Consider the following 17,882-nt stretch of genomic DNA (forward strand, 5'->3'; position numbering starts at 1 on the left):
ATAAACTGTCAGCCAATCACAGAAGCAATATAAATGTACAGTCTTTTGGATTCTAGCATATCGTGAAATGAATCCGCGAATTTTTCCGGTCTCTAGTAATCAGTTAAGATAGTGTTAAATCGAACGGGTGTGACTTTATTATTTAAAAAAAAAATTGAAGGAGTTTTTTTTATGTTTATAAATCAGTCTCAAAGATTTTCTGTTTTCATGGCATGTCAACTAGAGTTCGCAAAAAAAAATTGTTGTTGAATCAGTTACGCAAGCAATCGTCTGTAGTCTAGTATGTGATGGGAAATCCTGCATCGCAAACAAAATACTTGCCGGAGCAAGTCGGGTTCGAACCCGCGACCCACTCCCCACAATCCGTCTCTAATGACTTCATGTCGACGAGTCGTTAAACCTTTATTTCATTCATCCATTTTTCATTCTCCGTTCTCCGCCGAATGTTTTGTTTCACATTATCTCCATCACGGTTCTGGTTTTTTTTGCACACATTTTGGGGCGCGTTTCTTTTTTTTTTCCTTTTTTTTAAATTTAGCCTTTAAAAGTGCTCTAATTTTTTTTAATTTCATTTTATCTCATTTTGAATGGTGAAAACCATTTCACGGTTTTTTTTTTTCTCTCTCTCTCTCTCTTTGTTTGAATTCACTTCAGTCTTGTTGGTCGGGATTTTGGCACGCAGGTACCAACGTTGCGTTGACGTTCATTCCGTACAAGTTTTCTCAGCTCCTCTCTCTCTCCGTACTTTAGTTAATTTTTATTTCCGACGCAGCAAAATTACTGCCTACAAATTACTTTCCGTGACATTTACCACCATTGTTTTATTTCTTTCAGATTTTTTCAGCTTTTTTTTTTGCTTGGTTTAAATTCGCGTGAATTAATTTTAAAACCTAGCCCTGTGCAAACTTTGGAAAATAATTAGTTTTTTTTAAGAGACCAAAGACGCTGTATTGGTTTCAATGGTTTTTATGTCATATAAATGTTTATAGTTAATATAGTAAAGTTTCCTTCGGTAAAAAACAGATCTTACATTAAGAGATGTTGGAAACAACATTATTACAGTTAAAGTCATTTAAAAAATTGAAAGCAGAACTAAACGCCAATAAAGTCACAGCGGAAACACTTGCAGCTGCCAGTTATTGAAGTGAAACTTCTTTGGCCGCGATGGGAGTAAAATAATTTCAATGCCGAAATTTAATCCATCGTTTTCGTGAAACCTTGTGAAATGTTTATGACGCTAAAAGAACGGAAAGTAGGTTGCGGACGGTGCAGAGAACTCGTTCCCTTGAGCGGGCTCCACGTGGCGGCGTGCGGCTCAGGTTGAACCCCGCCATGCTGCAGGGATAGGCGGGTCGCCTGTGTCTGACGCCTACCGACTTGCTGGCATCTAGTAAGAGGGTATTTGGGCAGAGGGCATCACAACGGGGTTTCAGCTTATTTTGAAGTGAGTAATAATTTTGTGGATTAATAATTATTTAGAAATTTGTCTTATTACACTCTATCTGCCGTTTTACGCCATTACGATGTATTTGCGAATCGAGGTTTGAATTGACAAAGAAGTTTCATTTCTGTCACGTATACTAAGTAACACCAGCTCTTTTTTTTTTTGGTTAACTTCGGGTATTCCGTTAAATTACGTACTATTCTTTAACGAAGCCTAATTTTTTAAAAATTAATCTATAAGAAAAGTTATAGCCTAAGAACTGTTAAAAGAAATATGGCGTATTTCGGTTCCTATCTCTCTTCCTTAACTTTATCATTTATTATAATATCAATTTAAAATTTGTTTAGCTTTCATAACTAAACGACGTTGCGCTAAAACAATCACCAGTGTCTCTGGCCGTTAACCCGAGTAGTCCCGATGCGAACTCCACAGTAGGATTGTAAGTAAATTGATAGATATTTGGTCCTGTATTTTCTGGTCCAGCAAACTGTGTAACCCGCCACCCGTCCAGCCCCTCGCGTTCAGAATTTTTTTTCGGGTGAATTCCGACTCTTGCCTTGGCCGCCAGCTCACAGTTACTGCGCTGCCGGCGATTATAGTTCGCTCAGAGTTCGTTCAGTTCAGGATTTCCTGTATTCTAGCGAGTTTGATGTCATATTTCATTTTTAACGGTACATTTACTTTATAGTATTTTGAAGAAGATCACTGCTCGGCTGTATTCTTTCATATTTCTGTAGAGAAGCTTGTTTCAGCTTGTTAGAGCTGTTACAGATTGCTGCAACTTGTTACAGCTTGTTGTAGCTTGTTACAGCTTGTTACAGCTTGTCACAGCTGGTTGCAGCTTGTTGCACCTTGTAACAGTTGGTTACAGCTTGTTACAGCTTGTTGCAGCTTGTTACAGCTTGTTTCCGATACCATTGTTTTGTAGCGATAGTGCCGAATTATTGTGATTTTTATATTTTGACAATTTTAGTTGTGAAAAATTAAATATTTCGTTTCACATCTTGTTTTATTTTTGGAATGTTTTACGTATATCATACATATCGTGCATAAATATACAAAAACAACTCAAAATTTTGGCATAGGCCTATAGCGGTTTTTTTGTATCCAAACAAGAAACTAAATAATTATTGTAACTACTATTACTACCATTTCTTTATAAGAAGTGATGACGTGATATAAATTATTTCCTTCTGGTGCTGAAATAGTTTAAATTTTAAATTATAGGTTTTGTCACTGCATTGTTATTGCAACACCTTTATTATAAATCAGTATTATGTACCTACAAGTAATACAGATATATTGTTATTTATCATTCCCGTTGTAACTGCGTTGAAGTTGGACAGCCCAGCGCGGCGGTGTCCGGGACGCTATGCTAATGCGCCTGCGACAAGCGGCGTCGGGGGCGGATGCCACCGGCCGGCTGTCGGCACGCCACTGATAGCCGCCCCCTGATAGCCGCCCCCCGGGCCCGCCCCTCGGAGACATCCGCTCCAGCCGCCGACTGCACAACGAGCTGCCGCTTGGGACGGGAGACCTAAGATGCGCATGAGGTTCGGACCCTGCCCGAACACGCCCGAATAATAATTCACCTTCGGCCAACTTCGGGATTTGTTTTATTTTTGCGCGGGAAAATTGAATTCAAATATTAAGAGTGGTCGGGTAGGTTAGTTACGTTAAAACACTTTAAAACACTATGGACGGTTAGTTAGGTTACTATAGCTACATTAAAATTTACATTAAAGTTTTGTCGTGTTTTTGTCTCGTTTCAACTGGTGTGCTGAATTATTTTGGTTTGAATATTTTTGTGTTGTCATAATTTGTGTGTTTTTTTTTTGTTCACTTAGTACTTTTTTCTTTGTTTTTTCTTTGTTTGTTGACCATATTTCTGTTTCGGAATATTTTGTGGTGTTTATATTCTTGTTGACAACAGCAATTGTTTGCTTAATTTTGTGTGTTTTTTGTCTTTCTTGTGTATTTTTATTTATTTTATTTATTAGTTTTTCTTCAACAGAAAAAGTTCTTAGCAATGGCGTATGTCCAAAAACTTACATCAAGTCATGCACTCCCATTGCACAAATCTTTTAAAGATAACAAAATGAAAGTAAACCCGCTGTTGTCCGAAGGTGAACTGTTCGGGTAAGTTCGGGCAGGGTCCAAACTTTATGCGCATCTTAGGTCTCTCGCTTAGAACCCGGCTGCTGGTTAAACCACTGTGACAAGGAAGCTTAGGGTACTCGAGGGCCCCGTCTATACCCGGACGCGCGAGCTCTGAAAGCGCGTGGGCGCTAAGGGCGACACTTGCTCGCGCTCGGCACGCATCTTCGCCTTTACGCGCCAGGCACCTTAACTGGCGTGCAGTCTTTGCGTCGATAACGGCCTCCTTGGAACTTTAAGCGTCGGTCCTGCAATTTTGTGTTATAATATTGAAGATAAATGCTTCCTGCACTCCCCTATAGCATTTACAACACTCTACGTAGAACTATTCATAACTTAAAACATCTTTGGAAACATAAGTTTTAACGTTTTCGCTGTTCAAATAATTTACATCGTATAAGCGGAAACATGGAACGAAACTTTTATAGACAAGTGTAAGGGCTCTTAAATGCTATCCGTATTCGGACACCTTTGATAAAGGTACAGCTGTTTGTAAATTCCTTGTAACTCCCGGGTTTGTAAATGGCTTGTAACACCCAGAGTTCTGCGCGAGGTTATGTGGCCCGGCTAGGCAGGCCCCTTAAGGCCCCCGCCCACCCGGGCACACACACGGTGTGCAGAGCTTCAGGAAAAACAACGCGATTTTTTAAACTACTCAAGATATCCGAGTGGGGTCTGCTTACGAAAAGCATTTAAGAGTTCACTGAGGGCTGAAAAGTACTTTTGATTTCGGATTAAGTTTTTAAAATGTATTTTTATAAGACTTGATGTAAGTTTTTGGACATACGCCATTGCTAAGAACTTTTTCTGTTGAAGAAAAACTAATAAATAAAAATACACAAGAAAGACAAAAAACACACAAAATTAAGCAAACAATTGCTGTTGTCAACAAGAAAATAAACACCACAAAATATTCCGAAACAGAAATATGGTCAACAAACAAAGAAAAAACAAAGAAAAAAGTACTAAGTGAACAAAAAAAACACACAAATGATGACAGCACAAAAATATTGAAACCAAAATAATTCAGCACAACAGTTGAAACGAGACAAAACGAAAAGACAAAAAAATACAATAGTTTTACCAAAACAGAAACAAGCGACGTTTCGGGAACTGCTATCTGCTCCCGTCCTCAGGCAGAGACGCACATGGTACGGAAACACAGGTGCGACTGTGCGAGGCGAAAAACAACCAGTACAGATTCTTGAAAGCACTTAAGGGACTTGCATTACATCTTTACCTTCATTTCTACGCAATACAATTTTACGGTCACCGCTCAAATTTCAAAGTTATCCTGTGACGACTAGAAGACTGTGCACCAGTTCAGAGCCTTGCGCTTAGAGGCGATACCGCGCTATAAATACCAGCGAGCTTCGCGCTTATCATCCCGCTTTACTAACACACATACACCCCTGACGAGGCGGGCCCCTTAAGGACATCGCCTGCCCGGGCACACACACTGTGTGATTTGAAAACTGCTCAAGATATCCGAGTGATGTATGTTTATAGAAAAACATTTAAGAATACGCTGAGGATGGATGATTTGTTCTGTTTCCGTATTTAGTTTTTAAACTTTATGTTTAGGAATGTTTAAAATGACTATACTGAGTGATATCAGAATACTTTTTCAGGCATACGCCTTCCGGTACAGATTCTTGAAAATACTTAAGGAACTTGTATTAACTTTTATCTTCATTTATTCACCATAGGTAGGGGCAGGAAGTTTTCGCGAATAAATCTGAACGCCTACTAAACTGCAACAAGGTATACCCACACCAGCGTTTTCTTCCTTGTGATTGGCGGTCGTCTGCGAGAGAAGTCGTTGCTTTGTTTGCACGAGCCACTAAGGACGAGTTTGCTTCCACACTGAATTAGTGTGATTGGTTGTTGTAACAATCGACATGCGCCTCAAAGTAACTCACCCAATCACGAAACACAGACGATGCTACAGTGTTTTAACATCCAGCTACTCTCGGGAGCTTTTCGCGAAATCTCATAGTTTCCCTATGCACGACGTGAAGACTGCGCGCTAGTTTAGAGTCTTGCGCTTAGAGGCGATACCGAGCTAGAAACACTAGCAATTGCACAGTTTATTTATCCAAACAAGAAGCTAAAAAATTGTGAATGCCAAACCTACTTGACTTCATTAGCAGTAACAAAATAAAATATTTGATTGATAACGTGGTCAAAATATCTTTCAGGTGCTGACATTAATGTCGACTTGATATTAGTAGACAAAATACGCTGGTTTCAATGCGCAAAAAAAATTAACGCCCAAATTTGTATCTTTTGTGGCCAGACTTTCAACTTGTCAACTGGGTTGGTGACCAAGTCCGAGGAAATAATGATGTGTCCTACGTTCGGCCTGCCGGATTTCTAGTTTCATCAATCTTCAAGGGCGATAAAGAACTGAAGGCCAGGTGTTCTGGCGTATTTGTATGGCCATTCGCAACCGACTTAAGCTGGTTCCTGTGGTCGGCCATGTTAGCCGAGTAGAAACTCGTGTTGTCTAGTTGTCTGGCACCAGCAGATATCATCTCCCTATTCAGAGACATAAATCCTTAATTTGTTAGTCGCCCTTGAAGATGGTTACTGTAATATTGTGTGGTCGAAATGTGCGCTAATGCAGGTGTATATTTATTTTTTTGTTTTGTTTCTCAGAGGCTGACGTGGTACTCGCCTGACGATGACGTCAAGATGTGCCTGGTGAAGGGGAAGGACGAGGTAAGTGTAAATGCTCCCTGCGTGTAACGGCTTTGTGTTGGCTTAGGTCGTTGTCACACTTTGCGGTTGCGAGTTTCTACTCGGTGATTTATTCTGGATCAGTTGTTTAGGTGTTAGATTTTGTTAAATTTACGTAGTTCTTTCATTAGATATCTTTTTATCATCTGGAAATTTAACTGAAATAAGCGCTTTGGAAGTTTTCGCCACAGTCCCAGAAACCCATTATGTGACAACAGCATAAGTGGATACAAAAGCCTCAGTGTGTGTTTGGGGTGGGGGGAATACACTCAAGATCACAATGTCTTATTATTTTCCCCCAATATCTAAACTTTATTGCACATGCCGAGTTGGTTATTTTTCACTTTCCTGTAAATACTTTGAATGAATTTTATTCCAATTTTCTCTTTGCATTTTTTTTGTACGATCTCAAAGTGTCTCGCCAAATATTTACTAAACTGTACTGTCGAGGTCACGCGAGTGATCTTAATGATAAACACTTCCGTCACTTTTTAGCCCTATCGAATGTTAAGGAAATTAGAGATTAATAGGGGCATGCAGATTTCGCGAAAAGATTTCGGGACTAGATGGAAGTTAAAACACTGTAGCATCGTCTGTGTTTCGTGATTGGGAGAGTTTCTCTCAGGTACATATCGATTGTAACAACACCAATCACAGTGATTCAGTGCGGAAGTAAACGCGTCCTGAGTGGCTCGGTCAAATAAGGCAACGACTTCTCTCGCAGAAGGCCGCCAATCACAAGGAAGAAACCACAGGTGCGGGTGTAACTTTTTGCAGTCTAATAAGTGTTCAGATCTTTTCGCGAAAAATGCCTGCCCCTAGAGATTAAACAATTCAAGGAAGTTAACAGTTGATGAATTCACAGGAATAGCCCTCAGATTGTAGTAATGACGGGAAGTCGCGTGACCCAGAGCTTTGAGGGATATTTGGGGAAGATCGTCATGTGCCGTGGTAAGTAACCATTTCAGCACACGCCAATAATCCATGCGGGAAGCCACTGGATGGGTTTACCGCTACTGGAACTTGCGGGTCTCACACAGTTCGGACTTATCAGTCGGTACTTAACAGTCGGAACTGCCGTGTGTGAGCAAGGACGGTGGACTGATAAGTAGGGGTACGGACTTTTCGCGGATTCGTTTGGCGTCAGGCTAAAATTCTAAATATTATGTTTGCTCTTTTCCATTGGCTGAATTCTAAGTGAGAATATTTTTGTTGTTCCCATAATCGGCACATTCTGATTCGCTTACTTCCCTGCAAGCCTTACATCATTGGCTCACGGTCACAGAGGGGCGTGTCCAAATAACTGCGGTCCAATCATTAACACAGTTCTAAAGTATAGAGACACGCATTCTATCTTGCAACCAAATGAATCCGCGAAAATTTCGTATCACTACTGATCAGTCGGAACTAATGGACTGACGAACTGTTCGCTTCCCCATCAATTCGGACTGGTCTGATCGAGAACCTTCTTTCCGAACACCCGTGTGTGGGAATAACGTCTTGCCAGTCCAAACAATCAGCCCATCAGTCCACCAGCTGAGAGCCTTGGCAGAAAACATTGTTTATACTCTTTGGTTGCTTTGCTATTTTCTTTTTTCTTTTTCGAACTAAAAGTGCAACTGCAATACCTAAAATTTCCTCCACATTATATGATGAAACGATACATCAAACAGCAACAGCAACCACAAGACTGATCGTGTGTGGGGATGGCTTAAGTTCACTCCTAACTGAGCACCTGGACTGAACGTGTGTGCACGGGGCTTCAATTTAGTCCAAACTGTCAGTTCGGACTGAGCAGTCCGAACTGAGAGCTGGACTGATCGTGTGTGGGGGCCTTTTCCGAGCGCAAGTGCCAGTGTTTCGTCAGGCGCCAGCTTGCTCGGTCCCGTGTCAGATGAATCCATTCCAAATGCCTTTAGATACCTGCAGTATGCTGGGCAGAATCTAAGAGGCGAGTTCTATCTTGAATCTAAAACAGAAAAAATAATTTTCTGTATTTTAACAAAGATTACTTTGGAAACCATTTGCCGAGAAATAGTTTGTAATAAGTACTACAAGAAAGATATTGTAACACATGACTATTATATTACAACACATGACTATAGTTATTATTGCATACATTAAATTCGTTTTTAGTGATAATACAGAGTATTTCTTACGCAAATTGGCGCATAAGTTTATATTTTATTTCATGTTTCATTTAGATATATTTTTTTAACCTTGAAAAAAAAGAATACTAAAAATTTCACTTTTTACTGTGATTTTTAGTATGCTTAGTTATACTGGAAAGCTATTCAGATAACGGTTTACAAATAACTTTAACCATGGGAGGTACTGGGACAACACAAAGCAAAAATGCCCGGGTAAGATTCCGTACTCAGTATAACTGTGAACACTTTTTTGTAGCGATACAGATGTTTTCATATAAATGTACATTTTTACAAATATCTGTAAGTTTACATGAATATATCTGTTCCATTTACAAAAAAAATTACAGTGTACAACGGAAACCTTTAAGCCATTTATAAACTTGGAAGTTGAACTGAATAAACTAATGTAAATAAAATTATTTGCTTAGGTGTATGTTTGCGTACCTTTATATGAATATTACTTTTATCAGTCTCGTGTTGTTGGCTACCGTCTCTATCAGAAGATGTGGAATATATTTCACTTTTTGATCCAATCAGCCATAAAGTCCCTCGAAGCCATTGTGAATGTTGGAGATTGGCAAACATCCGTTCCCAATATTGGCATTCAAAGCAAGAAAAAACATTTCATTTTATCATTTTCTCGGTAGCCACATGATGTCCATAAAAACATGTTTGTCGTTGGTAACATATCGCGTGCTGCTTCTCAGATCTTTTACTTGGAAATATTTTGCTTTAGCATATAATGCAAGCTTTAGAAGATTTCTCCGTAGAAAAAAATACTAATTCCTCCTGGAACTCCCATGATGCTGTGATCCACAAAGTTATTTATGTTTTAGTCAACTTCAAAGAAACCTAGCGATTGGCATTATTTTTGGAAATAAAATTGCCTCTCAGCAGGCCACCAATAGAAATACTTTATACATAACTAGCACGTTCTTACAACCAACATTTGGGAATTCATCAAATAAATCCGTTTTTATAAAGAAAATAGCGGAAAGCAACTGCCAACATTACATTATCTTTGCCAACACATATTAAAACTAAAGAATTAAATTTGAATTTTTTCATCAAAATATACTGTTAGGCCGTATATATATGTGCAAAGGTTTGGTAAATAAAAATATTAAAAGTGTATTGTCTATGTGGTTTTTAAATTTACCTTCGTTTGGTTTTTTTTTAAGTTCGATCAATAAAGAATACTCATTACTGATCACAATTTTTAATTATTTTCATATAGCGAAAAATTGCAACACTTTGCATAAGTCCTTTTTAAACAGCTTCGAGTGTGCTATGGAATGAGAGTTAAGAGGTAAATTATCACTTTAAGTCTAACAATATAGATAGTTCACTCGCAGAAGATAGGACATCTTAATTTTTGTGTAGTGCAAAATTATGGTAGGACTGAAGATATTGTAATGATGCAAAATTGATTTTTTTTTTTCATAAAACATCTTATTACACTGTGTAGTTCAGTGTTAATCAATAATTTCCAAATACATTATATCAATGATATTCCGTGTAGGTATACTTTGTTTTTGTTACTATTTCTAGGTTCCCCAATGCGTTATTGGAGAAGGTAAACATTTTGTTTGTTCAGCTTTCATCATTTTCATAATTACTTTTTGGACGTGATAACGTCTAATAAATCGATGAACGCCGGCTGCACGCACGAAAAAGCGCGACTCATTGTCACGTTCCGCCTGAGCCGAGCGTGCAAGAACCGGCCAACCGCCGTGCGAGAAAATCTTCTATAATATCAAACAGGTTAAGGCGGGCTTTTTAAGTAATTGTTCGTGATTGTATTTTTAAAAAATTATTTAAATTAAATTTGCAAAAACTGTAAATAATATTTGAAAATTAAAAAGTATGCAATTTTTCATCAGTGTTTTCTTATGACGTTATCACGTAAAATTATCGTCCGTAAACCGACTTTACAAACAACCCCCCCCCCTTTTTTTTTTTTTGCGAATAGTATTTGGTGGTGATATTTCAGTAGGCAAGCCAGTAAATGCGTCCGTTTTCAGGCGGGAAACCCTGACGTATTTTGTTCCCGACGTGTTGAAGCGCCCGTGCGGGCGCCTGGGCGTTCCCTTTTCCGCTCCCCTGGGTCGCCGGTCTGTCCCCAGCTGCCGCCTGGCCCGGGATCAATTATCCCCATTACCTTTCGCCGCACGCTGATGCGCGGGCAGGAGGAGGGGGAAAAACACAGCAGCGTTCCTTTGTCGACACACGCGCCGGGGCAGAAACAAAACAAAAACGGCGCGGCTGCTAATGAAGTGTTCCGGTAGGACGCGGGCCCGCGATTGGTCGCGGTCGCAGAATGGCTTAGCTGTGCAGGAGCGAACCACCTGGGTTCGTGAACATCGTTGGAGTCAGGGAATGTCAGCAGACGGCATGCTGTCACGTGGGCCAGGCCACTTCCTTTTCTGAAGTGAAAAAACGTATTTAGCCGCGTTGAGCGATTTTTCGTATAGGAGCAAAACATATAGGTTCGCGTCACCGACATGCTAGTGACGTGTTGCGCCAGACTGGCGAATCGCAGCGGCCTGTGTGCATGTATACGCATATATACACTAACTTAACACATTGTATATACTCGACTGTATCATGTGCGTGTTGGACTTTTTTTTTTATGGGTAAAATCTTGTGAGTTCGCATCACCGACATGCTGTAGTAGCAGTAAGTGATGTTGATTTGACCACGTGAATACATGGCCTAGGTCTGACATCACTGGTAAGTCATAGCGAGGTGATGAATTTTTACATAATTTTTACATACCACTGACATCTGTTGTGACTAAAAAATGATGTAGGGATAAATAATATCATGCTGACATCGTACTGATATAATACCACAATCATTTTCTTACGTACATTTGACGTAGAAATGATGTCATATTACACATTTAAAAACAAAGTTTTAAGTTTTCACTTCTGTTGACAGTCCCCATGACTGGCTATTTTTTTTCTTTTTTTTTTCCTCGCCATCGCCATGTCAAAATATTCTTGGAAAATTGCTGCTTGACCACGTATGATGATGGTTAGCACGTTGTGAATTAGAATCCTCCGTCATTAAACACTGTCACTTCCTTAAAATACAGTCATTTCAAACTGTTTCCACAATGCAAACACTACATTTCAGCCAGTGTTTTGGGCGTCTAATCAACATGACGCCGGAGAAAAAAAAGGCTTCACTCAGTTACATTGTAATCATGCAAACATGGTCACCCCCTGCATGAATATCGATTGGTTGCTTCTTCTAGCCGCGCTGATGGTAAAATACAAAACCACGTTTCGTTTGACAAAACGAACGCCATCCTGTGGTCTTCTGGTTGAACGCTACTTCCTGGTGCGGCTATAAGACAGTAGTCTTATAAAATTCAAAGGGGGGTCTCGAAAATTTAGCAGACGTTACTTTTTTTTTCTTGTCTTCTATCTGTAAATGACTGCTTTCCACACCCCTTCTGGTCATCCTCTATAGTTTCCATCAAATGCATGACGTGTCCTCCCCACGTACCCAAGTCTGGAAAGTGCTTCTTTCTTGCGTACCAGGAGAGACCACTCAGTCGCCTTCATTGACCAAGCACTAGAAGCATGGATATTCAAAAATATTTTCTTAGTTCTCACCTACGTTGTATAAGGAAAGTCCTTTTCAAAATTTCATGCTTCTAGACCCATCGGTTTAAGCGGCAGTTTTCTAGCTGTCGGCGTTGTGGTCAATTTTGACATTCGGCGTTATGGTATTTCGGCGTTGTGGTAACGACCCGGTTGAAGCTGTGCGTGGTCGGTCTGTCAGTCAGTTTCATTAATCAGATTGACTTATATTTCGGGTGTTTTTATGACGTTTCATTGAACGGCGTCACTTCGGTTTCATCGCAATTCGCCGTGCAGTCCTGTCCAGAGCGATCGCGCGCGCGCCGATGTCTCGCGACGGAAGGAAACGTTTGACGTCCGGGGAATTGATTTCCGGCCGAGGGGGGCTGAGAAATGAGATTTCGGGGACCCCGGCAGCCGCCTGTAATTACGTATCTGCGTCTCTGTCCGGGGAATGATGGACGACGGCTTGGGCGCGAGTGAGCCCGGCTTACGCGATATGGAAGGGGAAAAAGTAGGGGGGGGGGGGTGTTTGCGTCTGTCAGCGCGACGCGGCTCTTCTATTATGTTAATTTCGCGAGCGATTTTTCATGTCACTCCTGGCAGCGAGAATCGCAGCGCCGCTACCCTGGTGTCCACAGGCGAGCGTGTTGTGAGAATTATTGTGATTTTTAATCACAATGATTTGTTTTCGTCGCCGCTGATAATCTAATGTAACTTTAAAAAAATGTTTGAATGAGTTTTTTTAAATTGTGTTTAAATGGCGTTAAGCGTAATGGATAATTTACGTTAATACTAAGATTTTTAACGCTTTTTTTATTCTAACGCTAATGTTATTAAGAAAGTTGTTTGGAAAAATTATAAACCTAAATGGCCATGCCTTGGTATTGATTTACCTTTACTTCTGTGCTATTAAACTGGTATTTAACTTTTGAAAGCTATAAACTCTATATTCATATGCAGATTGTTAGACTTAAAGTTCTTTTTTTTTTTTCGTTAAGTACAAATAAAAATATATTTACCAACTTTTTTTTCTGATCCTTTATATATTGGGTCATTTCAGCACTGCAGACATTAATTAGTATGAGAGGCTTTTTTTTGTGAAAGTTATAGTTAAGAATGATAATATTCACATGGTTATTTTCTGAAAGGTTTCAGATGATGTGACATCTCTGATTACAATTTATACACTCCTAAACCTTTTTAATGCTGACTGTTCACTCAAAATCCATAAGTAAGTAATGCCAGGTTTTATATGCGAGTGGATAGACCAACGGTACAGATACCTCGTTGTGGCTCATCAGCAGGCACTACAAACTACAAGGACTCAGAATTTACCTATGTAATTGTCTTACCAGTTTGAGGTTACTTAGCATTTGTAACAGATGATTACAAAAAATGGGAGGGGAATGAAATAACTGTTTGAGGTTTTCTTTGATGATACATTTTGAAAATGTAATGATTTCTCAAGTTCAAAGGTCCAACAGTTTGGATGAAAGTTTATTTCAGTGAATAATGTTCACTGATTAATCAATAATTCCAACTTAATTTGATCTGAGTTGTCTTACAATTCACATTGATTTACAGATCAGAAACACTTCACTAAATGAATTTTCGATTTTTATTTAAAACACTACTTAGCTTATTGCAACTCTGTGGATAGTGCTGACAACATAAATTAGATACTTATTCTTAAAGCCCCAAGCTGATGTCTCACTTTCATTGATCTTAAGGACTAAAGCCCGAGTATTTAGATGTGTTATTCACCTAGGCCAACAGTAAAACTAAGATAAAATTCAAACTGATTTTTTTTTTACCATTTGGGGTAATTTTTATCTAACTTTAATGTATTTTATTCTTTTTTAATTTCAATCTATGTTTTTACGATGGTAATTATTTTCTTCAAAAATTGTTTCAGCCAAAGTTTTAGATAATGTTAAGGATTCATACAATCATTATAACATCATTTTTTAACTTTCAACCCTTGTTATTTTCACCTCTTGCAGTAATGGTTAGTTACATAAATGTTTATTTAAACAATAGTTTCAGACAAAATCTAGAAAGTTAAACAAAAATAGAAATTGATTCGATAGTGTACATGGTAGAGAAAATTTAATTTTTTTATTCCAGTCCTGGTTTTTTTTATCCCCTTGCAATAATGGTTTGTGTTATCAAAAATTGTTTCAAACAAAAGTTTTAAATAAACATGATAAGATTTTCAAACTTTTTAATGAATTTGATGGTATGCCTACTAAAGGAATTATATATTAATTTTTGTATTTTAACCCCTCTTTATCCAACCTTTTCAATTGTTAGTTGTATCAGAAATATCATTAGACAAAAGTTTTAGATTATATTTGTAGAGTTTACAAACAATTTGATTGAATTTGATAGTGTGCCTACTAAGGGAGTTGTGAATTTTTTTTGTCATTCAACCCCTGTTTATTCCACTCTTTACAGTAATGGTTGGTCGCATAAAAAATTATCTCCAACGAAAATCTTAGATAGTAATTTATGGTTTTACAATAAATTAGAACGGAGTTAATATAGTTCTTGGTATGGGAATTACGATTTTTTTTTTTTTTTAATTCTACCGCTGTGTTTTTCGATGTTATGCAGCAATGGTTCATACTATCAAAAATTGTTTCAGACAATATTTATAGATAAAAATTATAAGATTCATATACAATTCTAACGGATTAATTGTGTGCCTGTGAAGGGAGTTGTGATTCTTTTTGTCCTCCATACCTTGTTTATTCAATCTCTTACAGTTATGGTTGGTCATATCAAAAAGTTTTTTAGACACATGTTTTTGGTTTTACTCCTACAAGTGGTAATACGTTCAAACGGATGTGATATTCGTCATATTGTAGGAATTTTAGCGATTTTTCTGTTTTTCAAAAAATCTTCACCATCTCTACTAAATTAGTAGGACATTGCTCATTAACGAACTCGACTGAAATTTTTTATTACTATATTTTATTTATCAGTTTAGAAGTGATTGGTGAAGAAAAAAACGATGGTTTTGGGGTTTTTGGACCTTGAAACGAAAAACTATAGAAAGATTGTCCGGAAGTTGAGCCATTAAATCGGCTGCAATAGGAAGTATTTCTTCGAATTCTACCTAAAATGGGTCCGTGTACCTACTTATAAACGCGCTCTAGAAGTTATACTTGCATGGCGTAATAAAAATTAACTTTAATTTTGCTTGCAAAAATTAATATAAATAAAATAACAAAAGGTTTGGTGTGATATTATAAATACTGTCGATAAAGTATAAATTCAAACAAACAAAACAAACAAAATAACAAATGAAACCATTATTGAAGTAGCTTGGCTTCTGGGTTGTAGCCGTGTCCTTGGCATATAATTCACCGACGTTTCGGTTGACATTGCAGTCGCCATCATCAGGGAGCAGTAAATAAACTTGTGAGAAAAAAGGTTATTAAGTTATAATTCTTTAGGCGCGTAACTTCTCCCTGATGATGGCGACTGCAACGTCGACCGAAACGTCGGTGAATTATTTTCCAAGGACGCGGCTACAACCCAGAATCCAAGCTACTTCAGACAATGGCCGTGAAAGCCTGCGAACATTATAAAACCATTATTGAGTTAGATTATGAATTTACTAAGAAAGCTCTTACTAATTGTGCAAAGCAAACAACAATTTCAAAGGTTTAAATTATATAAAATAATTATTTAATTATTTATTAATTATTAGTGTTAATTTAACGAAAATAAAAAAACCTTAATATTGTGGTATTAAATGAATATACAGTATTATAAGATCAAAACAAATACTGGAATTCGACTACTTACAGTGTATTAATTCTTATGCTTTTTTTCGTAGCATAAGTGTGTATTAATATTTATTTTTTGTTCGATAAAATATTATTTTAGGGATAATATTCGGTACTTGGTGATGAAACAGCTTCTGGTTTATTCGACGCTTGGTTCGCTTTTACAAACGCATTTCTTACGAAACGTAGGCACGTGTGTAAAAATTTACCCATTTGTGAATGTATAAAAAAAAAAATAGCGAGGGGTTTAAAGTAAGAGCGGATGGAGTTATGGTGTGCAATATTTCTGACGTCAGGATCTGAGGTACCGCGCCGCCAGCGGTCGCAAAATTTCTATTACAAAAGTAATTTCGGGATTCTCTCTCTCGGCGTATCAGTCGGCGCGGTCTGGCGAGGCTGCCGCGCGCTCTGTCTCCCTCGTCGCGGACAAACTGCTGTGACAGTCGCTGCAGGGAGGCGATACAGGGACGTGCTCGGGGTTTAGGATGGTTCGAGTGTGTTGTCTGTGGCTCGTGCCGGGAGTGGGGGGAGGGGGTGTCTGCGGTCAGACGGCTGTTGTTGCGGAACTCCGCGCGGCGCGCGCTTCTCCTCGTCAACTTCTCCAGGCCTCGGGAGAAATGTCGTCCGCCCCAACACCCCCTCACCACCACCTCTGGTTATTTTTTTTGCATCGGGGTGACTGGTTTCCTGCAACAACTTGCTATCGCTGTTTCCTCCTCCGTCAAGCCCTCCCACCATCAATTCCAACCCAGTTCCCAGTTCCCCCGTCTACACTTCCCCCCTCTACGCGAGCGGGAATATATATCTGGAAGTATTTCCGAAGAAGATTTGCCGAAGGTGGAATTTCACGACTTCGGGGAAAAAAGGGTTGCGGAAGTTTCTTCCCTTAAACTTTCTCGTGGTGGCGGTCTCGGCGTGTGGTTGTGTGGTTGAATATGTAGGGTTGAGGAAGGGGAAGGTGTTGGGAAGGGTGGGGGGTGTGTTACAGGAGGGTCTGCGCGGGCCGTTATATTTCCCGCGCGATCCCCGGCACAAAAGCGCCACGCGTGAAATACGGTCCTTGCTCGACGCGGCCCCGGGGTTGGAAAGGGGGGCGGGAGGTCGCACGAACCACCGCTCGGAACTGCTTCACGCTGGTTGCTGGGCGCAGCGGCGACCACCAGATATTTCACACGGGCCTGGGTGCTTTATGCGGGCAGTTACAACCCCCGGCATACGCGCGGCTCCCGCCCGACGGCCATTCAAGTGTATCACTTCCGCGCGCAGTTCGCCGTGCGAGAAATATATAACCCTGCGAGATGCACGTTAATCACTGCGCTAAATAAATAAATAAATAACTAAATGGTCTGCTTCTAGATCGGCGAAATTCAGGCACGCGTGGAAAACTTATGTGTGTATGAAAAATTGTGAGCTTTTCGAAAGGGAATATACGATGATGTTTCCTGTGATATTCGTGAACATTTTTTTTTCCCGTATCGCAATAATTTACAGGGGAAAAAAAAAACAGTTCTCGCGGTTTCCTGGACGTAAAGCCTTGTGTCACGGTTTAAGGAGGATCAGGCCTTTGTCATCTTGCAATTTCAAATATTTTGATACTGCTTTTCAATAAAGCTTCCGAGCTAATTTTGTTTTGGGTCGAAATGGCATTTGACTTACACATTTGGCTACTTATTGAAGTCAACACTTGTGAACTGGTGCGTTTGTCGTGATAGTTGTAGTCGCTTGCGTATAAGTTTTTTTTTTCTTGGTGGCGCTTACAGATAAAGTCTGCTGGTAAATGTATGTTTGCAACAAGGTATAGAAGGTCTGAGAAATATGATGTTTATCTTTACATGCCAAAAATGGGGATAAATTCTTCCAAATTATAATTACAGCAAAATAATAGAGAAATACAAGATGGCGTGTCATAATCCCCCTTAAAGCATTGAGATGTCTGGCGGAGCTGAATTAAGAGAGTAAAGGCATCTCGTGATTGGACATTGGAGCGAGGAGTGGG

The 17,882-nt window shown here is 39.3% G+C and overlaps 1 protein-coding gene across 2 annotated transcripts in view; it reads left to right on the forward strand.

Annotated features, from left to right (window-relative positions):
* LOC134530171 (semaphorin-1A) overlaps nucleotides 1–17,882 on the forward strand; it is a 745,950-nt gene that overhangs the window by 583,700 nt on the left and 144,368 nt on the right. For both annotated transcript variants that reach the window (XM_063364808.1, XM_063364809.1), the window contains exon 4: nucleotides 6,263–6,325. In XM_063364808.1, coding sequence (XP_063220878.1) covers nucleotides 6,263–6,325 — 63 coding nt within the window. The remainder of the gene's footprint in view (nucleotides 1–6,262; nucleotides 6,326–17,882) is intronic.

The sequence above is a fragment of the Bacillus rossius genome, chromosome 3, assembly GCF_032445375.1.
Source record: "Bacillus rossius redtenbacheri isolate Brsri chromosome 3, Brsri_v3, whole genome shotgun sequence".
Taxonomy (NCBI): domain Eukaryota; kingdom Metazoa; phylum Arthropoda; class Insecta; order Phasmatodea; family Bacillidae; genus Bacillus; species Bacillus rossius.